The 15,951-nt window shown below is 39.2% G+C and overlaps 1 protein-coding gene across 6 annotated transcripts in view; it reads left to right on the plus strand.

The window, feature by feature from the left end:
- LOC117421442 (peroxisome proliferator-activated receptor gamma coactivator 1-alpha-like) overlaps nt 1-15,951 on the plus strand; it is a 276,291-nt gene that overhangs the window by 250,089 nt on the left and 10,251 nt on the right. For 4 of the 6 annotated variants that reach the window (XM_059032682.1, XM_059032674.1, XM_034035892.3 and 1 more), the window contains 8 exons: nt 2,442-2,636; nt 3,591-3,713; nt 4,250-4,523; nt 6,281-6,326; nt 6,464-6,537; nt 11,089-12,061; nt 13,223-13,327; nt 14,089-14,209. In XM_059032682.1, coding sequence (XP_058888665.1) covers nt 2,442-2,636; nt 3,591-3,713; nt 4,250-4,523; nt 6,281-6,326; nt 6,464-6,537; nt 11,089-12,061; nt 13,223-13,327; nt 14,089-14,209 — 1,911 coding nt within the window. The remainder of the gene's footprint in view (nt 1-2,441; nt 2,637-3,590; nt 3,714-4,249; nt 4,524-6,280; nt 6,327-6,463; nt 6,538-11,088; nt 12,062-13,222; nt 13,328-14,088; nt 14,210-15,951) is intronic. The other 2 variants (XM_059032678.1, XM_034035895.3) reach the window with 1 other exon arrangement.

A 15,951-nucleotide genomic window follows, 5' to 3' on the forward strand; every position in this document is an offset into this window, starting at 1 on the left:
ATTGTCTTTAATGTTTATTCAGCAGCTCTTGCTGCCATATGTTGCACCTGTGTGACCAGGCAATGTGTCAGCCAGACTAACATATTTTGTTAAGAGTGACTTTGATTTATTTCCTCTGAAACCTGGGGCCGCAGTAATAATAGAAAATTACATTATTTGTTTATGAAATCTAATGTGTTTTCTCCATAGAGTTCAGATGTTGAAACATGCGCAAACCTAATTCTGATGGCTGTGTGATTAGGAATTTTGCCCACTCAGTTAACCTCATCCGAAGGAGTGCTTTTGAAATGTGAAAACTAAACGGCACAATTACATTTTCAAAGCAGGGATTTAACCCAGGAGTTAGTCAGGATTGGTTTATCTGACCTGTTTCGGTTTTGAATCGGCCAATTTTGTATGTATTTTTTTTATTATTGTTGCAAAGAGGAGATGTAACAGCATCTGTGATAGACTGTTGTACTGGGGTTCTCTTACAAACCCATATTGGACACTGCAGCTACCCCCACCATTCAATATACTTCTCCAAAGTACAAACACATTTTTGCCGAGCAAGGTGTTTGAATATCCTTGAAAACAAATGCCTGGGTTAACATTTAAATATGCCTTAAAGTTCAGATAGAGAACAGAGTTGTAACATTGTACTTGTTATCGACGGAATGAATAATATCTCCCGTGCACAATGGAGCTATAGAACTTCATATAGAACTTCATAAAGAGTTAAACAGGCAAGGACAAACTTCAAAGACAGTCTGTCTGATAACAAAAGAGTGCTTAATAATGACTGATTGGTGTGTGTGTTTTACTGAGGGAAAGGGCCGGGGGGGGGGGGGGGGGGGGGGCGACGGCGACGGCGACATCTGCATTAGGATCCCAGTGTCATCAGGATGTTTTATGGCTAATTGAAACATTTTAAGTAAAATGCCATGAACAGTAACCCGTTGGAATTGAATTAGGTTAATATAATGTGATCTCACAATTAGCCCTTGAATGTTAAGATTTAATTTTGTCAGCTCCATGAACTGAGAGATGGGTGTGCGGAATAAGGCTGCAGTCGTGTTTTCGTTTTCAATCGATAAAGTGCACTTCGCTATCAGAATCTCTCCCATGGGTACATACCTTTACAAGTGAGTTTTGATGTTAAATTACAGTACATTTTACAGAAGTGGTTAATGATTTTCTTTAGGAATAAAGTTAATGCAGTGTACCTGTCGCTCTGACTCACTTTATGATATTATTGGATGAAAATTTTGAAGAACGTTAGCTTACATCTTTTTTGCTGTATTATGAGTGCTGTAGTCCATGACCGTTCTTTATTGAAATAATAAAAATCTTAGCAAAGCAGCTCTATCACGTCCCTTATGATTTTCAGGCGATTACAAGGTTTTATAGGCCTCTCTTTCATCCTGCCACAACACCAAATTCATTGAGGCAATTTGCACTGCTTTTTTGTGAAAGGAAAATAGAACTGTAATGTTACAAAACTAGTAACTAGTGAGGTTAATTTAACCTCAAAAGTGCCCTAATCGTTTGTTTCGTAGTTTTGACATATTGACGTTTAACAGTGAAAATTGAGCTTAAAAGGAAATGTTGTCCCCTGATGTTTCTTTCAGTGCAGGAGGTATTAAGACCCCCTTGACTGCAGTTGTGCTCTGAAATTGTTTTAATATAGGCTTTATTGAAGATCCACTTCACTTGCCTTCCATTGCTATTGTGCTTCTTTAGGACCTCTGTTACTGTGATTTAATTCAGACCTGGGCGGTTATCTTGTTGGTTCATGGCTGAGCTGTGTTTTGAAACCAGGGGCTTATGGTTCTCGACCACTAGGGCATGATTCCTCTTTACAACGCCTTTTTGGTTTAAAGTAATAGAATAAAGAATAAAGATTAAGTGTTCTCCAACGTAGTGTAAATCTGAAGAAAACTCAAAGAAAACTTGCCTAGTATAAAAAACTATGATAAGATATTAAAATGCATTATTTAAGCAGTACTCACGGTGTATTAGATTCTGCATCAAAGTGTTATAATGCTGCTATTACCACAGGACCTTCATGTACTCTGGATGTTTAATTGTGACAAGCTTATCCAATAGGGGAGATTTAAAAATATATACTGTGTGTATAAAGTTATATATTATGTAGCTATATATATATATATATATATATATATATATATATATATATATATATATTATATATATTCATTGTGCATTCGTCTTTGTAATGGATTTCTTGGCGGTGATATTTTTTTAGTCCAGTAAGCTCCATGCTTAAATCTAGGAGTGACAGATCTGACTCATCTAGAGCATAAAATGAAAGAAAAAGACAAACCTAGAGATATTTATGGACATTAAATTACAGTGTTAGCTGCTTGTGTATAAAGAAACTATCCTTAACTGATGTCCTATTTTTTATTTTTATTTGTATCCCTCCCCCCTCCCCCTAGAAGATAGATGAGGAAAATGAGGCCAACTTGCTGGCAGCTCTTACTGAAACCCTGGACAGTATCCCAGTGGATGAGGATGGATTGCCTTCATTCGAAGCGTTGGCAGATGGGGACGTGACCAATGCCAGCGATCCCAGCCGCCCATTGACACCCGATGGCGCCCCTCCAACCCCAGAGGCAGAAGAGCCGTCTCTAGTAAGAACCCTTCGTACTGTTTAACAAGAATGGGATGATCAACTGGCTACCCCCTGCATGGGTATGATTTAGTCAAAATAAGGTTTGGGTTTTTTAGTTAGGGTGATAAGAATCAAGAGGCAATTCTGAAACTCAGCAGTCAGTTTTTCTTTAATTTGTCTTCTAGGTTTTTACTACATGAAAGGCATATGTTGAAATAAGCACATTGGTTGCAATGGTTGGTATGTGAGTCTTTGTTCAATGAAGGTTCTTAATAATTTAATTGAACCCCTCTGGTTATTTAATACTGTATACCTCCTTTAATCGCTCACTTTAATGGCCTGCTAATTGTGCAAGGTAATGTATTTTGCAATACAACACTTTTACTATTTGTCCTTCATTGCTAACATTGATGGTGTCTTATTTTGAGTTGGGGGGAGGAGGGAGGCAGATTGCAGCTATAAATTGGTTAACAGTTATTCAGGATACGGAACAAACCTACAAGTTAGCATTACTGGTTTTAAATAAAACATACCATTTAACATTACTAAATAATAATAAAAATTCTTTTCAATTTGTGACAGGGGTAACATTTTTGCTCATTAGGGTTTAGGTGGCTTCGTGAAATAGTTTACTGTCACGTCTTATCTTTTAAAATTGAAATATCAACGTACATTTCACAATTAAAGCAACAGCAATCTATCAAAATAAATCTAATTTTCTCACCAGTATATACTGTATGTCTCCACTATTAAGGTTGCCACAGCCCTCTATTTATATTTAAAGGGGTATAACAATAACATGTTCCATTTGTTTTAATTTTGAATATTGCATAGTTGATGAACTGGCATGCACTGTTGGAGTGAAATATATAATTTATAAACATTTTATTCTTTTATTGTTAGATTGAGGCTTACATTTTAAAATGTTAAGTTTTACATGCATTGATAGTTTTTTTCTTTGTCTTTTCTGCAGTTGAAGAAGCTCCTGCTGGCACCAGCTAACTCTCAGCTCAGTTATAATCAATACACAGGTGGCAACGCACAAAATCATGCACCTAATAATCATAGAATCAGACCAACCCTTGCTGTTGTCAAGGTAGCCACCTAATCTTTGCATTAAAGACTACTTCTGAGTAACACAATGATGTATTATTATTTTTTATCATTTGTTTAACATCAAACTGTGAAGATAAGAAACTTGTAGAGAGCAGTCTCTCTGGAATGATTCAATTGTAATTCAAAAACAATAGCTTATGTAACGCTTCCAAGGGGAACATCTGGATAATTCTGTAATTAATGTGGGGCCGTCAGCGACATTAGTTTTATTATCCAAAACACTTGCCAAACACTGCTTCATATTGTATGCATTGATCATTCAGAATTGAATCACTGAGCATTCTTGCTTTAAGGTCATATATCAAATCTCACCTACCCATTACCTGTGCATGTTCTATATACCAAACTCTAAGGGCTGTTATCAGAAGTTATGCTTATGTACTTCACTTAGCTATTGTGGAGCCTATCAGGGCGTCTTAAACAGAATGTAAAAAAAAAAATCTATAAACCAATTTAAGTTTAAGTTTAACCCTTCGATCCACTTATGGGATTTCTTCTGCTATTTTTCTGTTTCAGACGGAAAATGCTTGGAACAGCAAGGCGAGGGCAGGCTGCCAGCAGCAGCAGCTGCAGGACAAGCGGGTGAGGCGCCCGTGCTCAGAGCTACTCAAGTACCTGACTGCCAGTGAAGAGCCTGTACACACCAAACCTAGTGAACAGAAAAGCATCAGCAGTAAGGACAAAAGCAGCGCTTCGTCGTCATCTTCTTCTTCTTCTTCTTCTTCTTCCTCATCCTCCACCAAAAAGAAGCCGCAGCTGCAGTCTCAGCAGCAGTCGCATCACCAGCAAGGTGAGAACGAGGCTGGTGGCGATTATAGTGTTGCCGGTGTGGGTTCTGGGAAGTGGAGGTGTTACATTCGGGGGGCTGGCTGTGAGACGCAATCTGAACCCAAAGCCCCTGCTCACGTCACCCCTGCCCATAGGAATGACCATGGCATGTCCCGCATCCAAAGGGAGCGCAGGCTATCTGGTGAAGAAGGATGGCCCCCAGGGCAGCAGCCTGTCCAGGACGATGGGGTCCTGGCAGCCGCTAAGTTTATTAGGTACATGCATTCTTATTCTCGACCTCCTAGGGAAACACATCCATCAACCAGGCATGGGAATTGTTATGAGGGCCGCACTTCAGTTAGAAAGCATGTAAACAGGGATGAGGTTAAATCTGAGCTTAATCAGTTCCATGGCCACATTAGGGTGACCATAAAAAAAAGGGTGGAATCTGAGCATTCATTACTCAGGGAGCTGTTGAAGTCCAAGCGAGAAAGAAACGTTAGCAACCATAATGAAAATCATAGTGCCTCGTTTATCAAGCCAGAACGGGAAGCAGACAGCATCTCTTCCCAGGTGAGCTTTTACAGTATCCCTGCCAAAGAAAGCCTGCAGGTAGATGATAAACACCATACCAAGAGCAGTGAGAAAACAGAGAGGCGACAGTGCAGCACTAATAACAGGCAAGTTAAGTCAAAAACTACAGAGCCGATTTTGGACTTGCTTTGGGAAGAGTTAGGGGTAACATGCTGGGGCAATGAGACTGGGTCAGACAACCTGGAACCTCCTTGGGAACTGCAATCCCAGGGCTGTTTCCAGCAGGTCTGCTGCGGTGGTTATGATGATGGTGATGTCATGAGCAGCCCCATGCGACCTCAGCAATTCTCTGTGCCCCCCCCAAGCCCCCTCCTTCCAGACCATATTATTTCACTAGAAGACCGCACAACCTCCATCACACAGGAGCCCCACCTATTCAGGCAGTACCAGGAAGACCAGGTCACCACACAGTTAGGTACAGTAATCACCTCTGCTGCATCCTTCGCCTCTCTCTTTTTTTTTTTCTTACTCTTGCTTTAACCACTTACTCTGGATAGATAGATCTAGTTTGACCTTATACTAACATCTCCCATGAATAGTTTATTCAATTCTCTTTATAAACAGTAAAAATAAAATAGATCAATAAGGTTGGCGAAAGAGTTTGTCTAATACAGCACATTAGTTTCACATTATTTTGGAAAATACACATTTAAGCATTCTTCAGTGAATCACTGATTTAAGGCCTGTGTACTATATAGTACATTACGAATCATTTTATTTAGCAAGCCAATTTCTGTCAAGGCCATACGAAGTGCAAGTTCTATTGTTGTAACATAAGTGTCCTTCTGTAATGACTGCAGGTGATGTAACTGAAAAGCATTCCTCAGCAGCAGTTAGACATAATCATAGCCTCTAGCAAATGCACAAGCTTCCCTGACTCTTCTTTTACCTTCTGTTGATTTTTTTTGCATGCAAAACCACTTTGAATGGTTTCCATAGAGATCCATTAATATATGTTGTTTGTATGTATGAGTTTTGTTTAATGACTTCATCTGGTCAGTAACAACATTTCTGAGTTGTGTATGTATGTATGCCATAACATTGCCATGCCTTGTATGTAGCTTTTACAATTAAAATAAAAGATTCTGTTGCTGAAACTGAATTTATTATAAATATATAGAGGAGATGAACTGCTAGTCCATTGTTATTTAGGTAAATAATCCATGCCTGTTTTGTATTTTACAGCCAAACCAACCACCTTGCCACTTCCTTTGACCCCAGACTCTCCAAAGTAAGTGACAGAGTTCTTAAACATCTTTGAAAATCACGTGTCAATTTTTTTGTTTTTCCTTTCCTTGCATTTCATTTTTTTTATTTAAAAAGCAAAGATAATGAACGCATCTAGCTAAAAATACAATTGTGTTTCAGTGACCACAAAGGATCTCCGTTTGAGAATAAAACCATTGAACGCGCATTGAGTGTTGAGCTTTCTGGAACAGCAGGTAAGATAAACAAGTGAACATAAGCATTATTTTTCCGATCTTTAATTATATATTTTCCTATCCTTCTATCGATGTGTTTATTTATTTTAAATTACCTGCCCAGCCAGGTGAATATGATTTTGCCTTAGACGGATTCCCATTCTATTAAGAATAATAGAACTGCATTTATTTAATAGTTCCTTAAGTGCACAGTTCAAGGTAAAATAACTTTAGTTACTCTTGTATGTCTTCTTATATGGAAATGGAGCACTATTTATGGGGACTTAACAATTTTTGTTGATGTTTCTGGTATACATAGACTGTATTTCTACACCGTTTGGGCCTGGTGTCTGATATTCTCTGCTATTGATCAGATAAGCACCCCTGCCAGTTTATCAGGGACTATGTGTATTTTTAGGGAAATGCACTTTGCTGACTGGTGTCTTCTGTAATGCATTCTTGAATGTTTATTAATTACCAAGGTTATGAGAGCGGCCTCTGTTTGCTCTAAAGATAATTTTTAGTAGAATTGTTAAATTTTCACAGGTCAGGACCAGGACGTGGAAACTTTATTCACTGTTTATACATTGAGATGCAGTGGTTCATTTCTGTCATTCAGCACTGTCTGGAACAAGAGTTTACATAACTGTGTTTTATACTTGGAAGGATTTCTTTAGTCTATGCCAACTTTTAAAGTACCTTCGTTGTAGTTTGTCCGTTGCAGTAATTACATTCTTTTTTCATCTAATTTCTGAACTCCTGTTTTTAGTTCAGCTCTAATGGAGCATTGTGGTCAGCCATCTCGAAAACTTATGTGTGTCATTTGGAACGTGGTCTAGGCAAGGTCTTGGAGCAAAGTGAAGGACACGGTTATGGGGAAAGATAGCACTAGTGTTTTCATGATAGGCAGAATCGGTTACCAAACTGTTCTGTGAGATGTGTGTTAATTGATTAATTTTGACATGTCTTACTTTCCACTGAATCCACCATTTGATTATATAATCTTAAATTGTTAGTGGTAGGTTCTACTCAAATTTGAAAAATCTTTGCCAAGGGAACAAACATTTTCTTTCAAATTATCTTTTTCTTTCGGGGCAAACAAACGCCGGAACAAAATATTTTTGTACATGTCTCTCATGCATTTTAGCAAGAATGGGGGTCAGTGTTTTACCCCAAACGGGAAACAGGAGAAAGTGCATTGTTCAGCCTGATAGAACTGAACAGAGTCTTGTATTGGCTGTGCCTGACTTGTCTGTGTGAAACTGGTTATTATTATTCTTATTATTATCACACAACGGTTAACTTCCTCCATCAGTCACATTCCAGGACCATGATGCATAGCATAGTACACTATTCTAGTTTGTTTTAGCAGAATAACATTACAGCCCTATTTTTAATTGTTGTTTTGTCACTAATTTGATTGGGATATGTCCCGGCTCTGACCCTTATCCAAATATATGTGGACTTCTTTTGTAGACTGTAGCGTGATCATTTTAAAATAGGTTTTAATTGCATTCGCAGCTTTATCACTGGTTCCCCTTTTATAATACACATTTCAAAATACAAATAAAAGAACATTATAGTTGATCTTCCCAGTAGATATTTAGGTCACGTTCAGTAGGTCACAAAAGACTGTTTTGATGATGTCAGTATTGAGATCCACCACAGATCATTTATATCAGCCTTATGAAGTGATTCCCTTAAACATAAGTACACAGTACTATTCCAGTCTTCATAGCTACTAAAACATACATTACTTTGAGGAAAGTTGTAGTTTTAAAATGGCACTAAGCATAGTATGCATTTTCCAACAATCTGTCATGTAAAACAAAACAAAGGGGGGCTGTTATGTGGCGGTGAAACCAGGCAGATGGCTGCGATAGAACCTTTTATTATTATTATAATATTAAAGTAGGGCAGATCATTGTTATTAAAGATAGATAGAAGCTATACAAAATGAACTGGTGTGACTGACTTTAAATGCCTTGCTTAACAGACTTGGGGGGTTTGGCAAAAAAAAAAAAAAAAAAAAAAATTCCTAATTAAGAACAACGGTGAGAAATAAGAACCAATTTTTAAGCATATTACTATCCATTAGAATCTACCATCCTCATCCTCACCCCCACCCCAGCCCAGGTGCAACCATACTAGGTTATACTGACCCCAGATTTGCAATGCAAGTCTGTAACTGTACTACGTATGTAGTATGTAAACTGTACTACATTTTACTTTAGCTGTGTACAAGACCACCTGAAGTTGTACCGTATATATATATATATATATATATATATATATATATATATATATATATATCTTTCTATTTTTTTTTGGTTTGCCATGGCTTCTTTCATTGCAAATAGGAGTGCACCACAGGCAAGATTATTGGAATGATTTCATTAGCTACAACCCCTTTTAAAAAGATTATTTAAAGATGATGTGTACAATCCACTGATAGGGAGTAAGTATCAAGTGTTTTCAACTTTGTTAGTATGCTAGATCAGTGGTTCTCAAACTTTTTGGATCTCGCCCCCCTTCCCCTTGTCTGTGGTACTTGACCCCCCCCGACCCGCAATGCCATACATACAAGTACATATGTACAAGTACTTATACAAATAAAATACAACCTGTCTCTGGCTTCTCTGTATGTCACTGCTGCTGTGTTTTTGGTTTTTTATTTTTTTCCACGAACCAGCCACGATCAGTAATAAGTGTAGTAATGTAGTGCAGTATTGCCACGTGTGAAAACTTTAACAATAAAGCCAAAACTAAAATGCTTTATTTTGCTTCAAAATAATTTCAAACTGGTTAATAGACTAGCAAGCACTGGTAAAATCAGCAGAACTAATTTATTTTAAGGTTTTGATTTGTTGATGGACTTTGTGATACCTGCACGGTGGGTGTCTTCAGTAATAGTCGTATCTACAACGTATCGACAATAACAATCAAGCATTTTGTTACAGACTTGCTTAACGTAAAACAGAACAGTCCTACTACAATAGCAGGTGCAGTTTACACTTGTATCATCAATTCCAGATTTTTTAAATCCTATGATGGAAATGTCCGGTCTACTTTTAATGTTTTCAAGCAAATTGGCTTCATCGCTGCCATTCTCATATTCTCTTCGACATCTAACACATTCTTACCCTCGCCCAGCGCATGTTTAACCTGTTCTCTGTACCAGTCTGCCAGAGGGTGGGATCACTACGAGCACTGTATGCAACCCTCTGATTGGTGGAAGTATTATTGGCGATCCAATCAAAACTGCCAATAAAGCCAAAATAAATTCTCTGCCCGTTATACAATATCATTATACAAACCCCCAGTTTGAGAACCACTGTGCTAGATCACTCTAGCAAGCATATAATGATATGGTCCCCTTTTTTACGACACTGTATGTGCTGTCTCTGCAGATGGTGATTCAACAAAGAAGCATACGTTCCCTGACAGTATTTTTTTTTTGGTAGTTTTTAGTGCACATTTCATTGCAGCAATCATAAATAAAGCTGTGACTGAGCTCTACTGAAACATGAGCTGTGCATCTGACTGTTTGTGTTGGATTGTTTGTCTGACACCAATTACATTCTCACTAATGGCAGCCATTTGTTGCTGTTTACAGCAGACCCTGCACGAAAGAAAAACAGTAATAAAAAAAGAAATAGCCTCAATTTCATTCCAGTAGAGGACTGCATTGCTGGTTGTTTGTGAAAATGCATTAACAGTGCTATAAACTGCTACCTGTCAGCCTTTTGCACAAAACAGCCATCTGTCTCAACATAAATCTGTCAGGAATAGCCAGGTTTCAGGAAAGCAAGAAATGTACAGTATGGATTGCATGGGGAATGAGAACAGGATCAGTAACAGTCACTAAGACTTCATTACATGTTTAACAACATTATGACAGTCTGGCTAATGCCTAATAATTCATCTGGTTTATTGGCACGGTTACAAAAAGCGTAACATAGAAGAAATCACATGCCATTTTTTAAATGTTATATTGCCTATATTTTCTTCAAAAAAAGAAAACCAAACATTATTCTTTTGTTTTTCACAGTAGATTATTAAGGATAATGTGGAGAATAATTGTATTTCTGCAAGATGGACAGCTACAGTACTAAAAAATATCTATATTAAAAATGTATCTGTTGGGGATCATTACTGTATGTTTAGAATTTTCATTGAAAACAAGTCTATGTGCCACTGTGGGACTAATTCCACTTCTCTTTATTAAGCAGTGTTGAAAATCCAAGTTAAAAGTTAAATAGTGTACAAACTAGATGTAATTACAGAAAGTTAGATTGTAGCATCATTTTTTATTGAGGTATTTCTTAACAGTTAAATTAAAAATTGGGTTCAATATCCCTTGTTCCTTGCTTGGGGTGTGTGTTGCAGCTCGACATTTGAGCAATATGCATTATTAAGTTACATGGAGCGTTGCATTCATCTGTCACAGCTGCATTAATGCACGTGGCTCAGGATTAATTGAGCTAATGTAAATATATGTAATCCAGTTTTTGTATCAGCTTATGCCTCCACTGTCCAGTACAGAACAGAATATTTTTGTTTTTTTTCCAGGTCTGACACCTCCCACCACTCCACCTCACAAAGTCAGCCAAGATAATCCTTTCAAGCCTTCAATGAAGCCCAAGTCATCGCCATGCAGCTCTTCAGCCCCCCCATGCAAAATGCCATGCTACAGTGATTCCTCCACCTGTTCCCTGGCAATCAGCCCAGTAAAGAAGGGTCCTGAACAAACAGAACTGTACGCCCAGCTTAGCAAGGCATCCGCATTGCCTGGGGGGCAGGAAGAGCGAAAGGGGAAACGTACCACCACGCGTTTATTTGGTGATCATGACTACTGCCAGTCCTTAAGCACAAAAGGGGGCGTTTCCTTTAACCGGTCGCAGGACCCGCAGGATGACAGGCATCAGGAATGTAGAGACTCCCCATCCTCTGCTGTGCAACAGCGGAGTCATTTCTTGCCTGAACATGACCAGCGGAACAGTAGGGAAGGGAGGCAACAACAACAGCAGCACCATGAAGGGAAGCAGGTTGACAACAGCCACTCGAACAGCAGGAAACCGCTTCGAGACCAAGAAATCCGGGCGGAACTCAACAAGCACTTTGGTCACCCCAAACAAGCCATTTACATTGAGGAGGTGGAAAAGGCCGTCAGCCGCCAGGCAGAGAGGGACTCTGGAGATGAGTATTATTGTAAACTGCCCGGGTGCATCCGCCCAGGCCTCCCCTTGGAAGGGATGTTCGATGACAGTGAGGACGAGAGTGACAAGTTCCTGTACACCTGGGACGGGACCCATTCGGACCTCTTGTTTGAAGGCTCTCCTTCCTGCTCCCCTTCCAGCAGCTCCCCTTCACGGGGCTCAGTTTCTCCACCCAAATCCCTCTTCTCCTCACAGCGTTTTCACCGGCCCAGGTCGACTTCCCGCTCCTGGTCTAGGTCCAGGTCCCACCCCCGGCGACGGTCCTACCCCCGATCTCCGTACTCCCGTTCAAAATCGAGGTCCCCATACAGCAGGTCCTCATCACGGTAAGAGGACATGAAATGACTTTCTGCTTGCCATCCATTACCATGTGCTGATCTGGGTCTGTGAAACCAACCGTTAAGTTGTATACCGTGGCCCCAATCCAGCCCCTTTTTTTCATATTATATTATACAGTATATGTCTTGCTTTTCAGCTTAAACCTCATCAGGATTAAGCACACTATTGAAAATTTAAAAAAAATAAAGCAGAAAACTTGTACCTGATATAAAGCTTTTAAAAACCGCATGTAATTGTGTCAGCCAGCTGAGCATAGTTTCAAATCAAATCATCACAGAGCCTCAGCTACTGTCTTTGATGTCACAGCAGTAGTTTAAGAACACAAAAAAGTATTGATTTATTAGATAGATTTAAAAAAAACACATTGTGTTAATAAACAAATAATACCCAGTTCTTGTCCCTCTGGGATTATATATTTGATTATTATCATATATTTTACTTTTTACATTATCTACTTAACTATCACATACCATTGATCACTACGTTTCTGTAGATAGTGTTATTGTGTCATTTTAAGTGACTGCGCTTGCTTTTACTAAAAAAAAAAAAAAAAAAACCCTGAGCATCTTCAAAATGATACAGTATGTTTCTACCCTGTGGAAGCTGCACGCTATTTGAGATTTCTCCCCAGACCTGTCTAGATTTCTCTCAGTATTTGAGCAGCTGTCACTTACCTAATCGGTGCCTGACCTTAGTATCTTTGGAGACTACAGACATATCAGTGATGACATTATTACAATGCCTATGGAGTTCTGGACATTGTCACTTTCAAACATACATCAGTGGAGACTGAAAGACAAGTGAGTGTATGTCAGTGTTATTTCGGATACCATGAATAAAGCTTGTCGTTTAAAAAGTGTCCGAAATAACACATTTAGTTACCTCAAAAATATAATTTGTTGTGGTGGATGTCATTTGACAACACATGGCTTGAAAGCAATCAGTGGCATCCTAGCGGAATACAGCAGTTTTACAGTGTCTTATGGTTATGTAAAGAAACCTCAGCGACTGGCACAGGAACATTTCTTATTTCTTATTTCAATAATGCTGGCATCAGTTCAGCTGTGTTGGTGTCAGTTTCTCTGAAGTATTTAAAGAAAGCCAAACCACACTGCACTTCTTAGACATGCATCCTTCTATTTTTTCAGATCTCGACACGACAACGATTCAAGCCACAGTAGACCCAGGTCCCACAAAAGTCCTCATTCACATTCACGATCCCGATCTAGGTCCCCCTACAACCGGAGGCCCAGGTAACTGTCTGACTGATGGATCCTTGATATCAGTTATCAATACTGTCACCATGTGGTAACTGTTCGTTTCGCAATTAAGTTAACTGGGCCAATGCTTATTATATTAATAGAAAGTGATAAACAGATTCTCCACTGCAGCCAACCTTTACATTATGGGTGACACTAGGGCAGCAATTTATTGCCGCACTGCACTAGTTAAGCTAGCTGGAAGGCTTTGAAGGGAGTTGACTTGTTAAAAACAACAACAGAGACGTCTTGTTTTTCCATAATGAAACTAATAACACAGGGAAAGTAAAATAATAATTGTTTGATTTGTTGAAAAGAAAAAAAAAGCATAATAAATCACACCGAAGACAGTGGATGTGAGAGTAAAGCAGAGTCTGGCTTGGAGTCTTTGACAGCCGCAGTGGTTGTTAGTTACCCCCCACCCCCCGGCTCTCTCCCTGTTGGAAACACTGTCGTGGTGAGGCGTAGAACACCTCTTAAGTGGGGCTAAGTGGAATTACACAGGATTAAAGAGCGGAAATGTAATTAAATAGACAATTTGTTTTTATGAGTTTTACTTCCAACGTTTGTAAGTAGACTTTAGTGTCGTCATGCTGATGGGGTTCTTAAATCAAAGTGAAAATTACAAGAAATAAATGGCACCCTTTAACTTAACTTTTCATTATGTGAAACAGTTCCAATAGTATTTAACAGACCTTGTAATTACAAACTTGGAGCAGACTTTTGATCCACTGACGCTGAACCCCCCCCCCCAGGTATGATAGCTACGAGGAATACCAGCACGAGAGGCTAAAGAGGGAGGAATATAAACGGGATTATGAAAAACGTGAATACGAAAGAGCGAAACAGAGAGAGAGACAGAGGCAAAAAGCAATTGTAAGTATTACTGACTGTTAAATAAATGGTTTGGAACAGTATATGTCTTGTTTTGATCTGATGAAGTGCCAGGACAAAAGTATTCCTGCTAATGTATTGTTTTCAATTTGTTATTATTATTATTATTATTATTATTATTATTATTATTATTATTATTATTATTATTATTATTTATTTCTTAGCAGACGCCCTTATCCAGGGCGACTTACAATCGTAAGCAAATACATTTCAAGTGTTACAATACAAGTAATACAATAAGACCAAGAAATACAATAACTTTTGTTCAAGCAAAGTACAAGTGTGACAAACCAAAATTCAATAATACAGCAGATAATAGTGATAGTTACATCAGGATATGATTAAATAGTGATAGTTACATCAGGATGTGATTAAATACAAAGTACTACAGGTTAAACACTTGGCAGATTACAGTATTCTGAAGTACAGGATTAAATGCAGTCTGGGCAGTCCTGACATCTATAGGAAGGTCATTCCACCACTGTGGAGCAAGGGTGGAGAAGGAGCGGGCTCTGGAGGCAGGGGAGCGTAGCGGAGGTAGAGCTAGTCTTCTAGTGCAGGCGGAGCGGAGAGGTCGAGTGGGGGTGTAGGGAGAGATGAGGGTCTGGAGGTAGCTGGGTGCAGTCTGGTCAAGGCATCTGTAGGCTAGTACAAGAGTCTTGAACTGGATGCGAGCGGTGATCGGGAGCCAGTGGAGCGAGCGGAGTAGTGGAGTAGCGTGGGCGAAGCAAGGCAGAGAGAACACCAGGCGGGCAGCAGAGTTCTGGATGAGCTGGAGCGGACGGGTGGCGGACGCAGGGAGGCCAGCCAGGAGGGAGTTGCAGTAGTCTAGGCGGGAGAGTACCAGGGCCTGGACCAGGAGCTGGGTAGCATAGTTGGTGAGGAAGGGTCGGATTCTTCGAACTTAAAAGTAGAAAAGGATCAATGACATCTTTTCTATCCAGCTGATTTGGTTACATCTGAGGCAGTTAAAGTAATATGTTGTTGAAATCCATACAGATCAAAATATCCCACAAGTTACTTTATCATGTTCTGGGAATTCAACAAACCTTTGGTTTATTCAAATTGTTCATTCTTTCCTGTAAAAGCCATGTCAGTAAAATGATGAAGGAGCTATTGCCCCTTTCAAATTCACATAAATTTGATTTCATTATTATTAATACTCTAGTGTAATGTGTGAATGTGTTTTTTTTTTTTTTTGTCCCTGGGATGTCCTTGGAAATTGTTATCTCTGCTGACCTTGCCCAGTAAAGCCAACAAGTGACTATCACTATACATTTTAAAGAAGACCTTTAGCATGGCTTCTCATTTAGTACTTTGAATGGCACCTTCGATCCTGTTCAGATCCGATTAGAATCTGATTCAGGAATCTGTTCATGTAAACTGAGTTATGAGATATGAGAATCCCAAAAACAATCCATTACATCACTGGTGTGTCATGTCATCTTAAGGTATGAGGGTCCGGGAAAATTACTAACCGCAATCTCATTGTCTGTAGTAATAACATTGTTAAAACAGCCAGAAGCAAAAACGTGTAAATCCATATGAAGCACACTCATTATACCAACTCTAGGGAAATAGGGAAATGAGCATGGGGCAAACCTACATGAATCGGAAAGTGGGAACGTTCAGAGAACACAATCAGATTTTGGAAACAGTTTGCCATGTAACTGCTGTGTCTCTCTGATTACCTGATCTGATTGCGTTTAGTTGAAGCTACAGCA

Source organism: Acipenser ruthenus, chromosome 1 (genome assembly GCF_902713425.1).
Source record: "Acipenser ruthenus chromosome 1, fAciRut3.2 maternal haplotype, whole genome shotgun sequence".
NCBI classification, from domain to species: Eukaryota; Metazoa; Chordata; class Actinopteri; order Acipenseriformes; family Acipenseridae; genus Acipenser; species Acipenser ruthenus.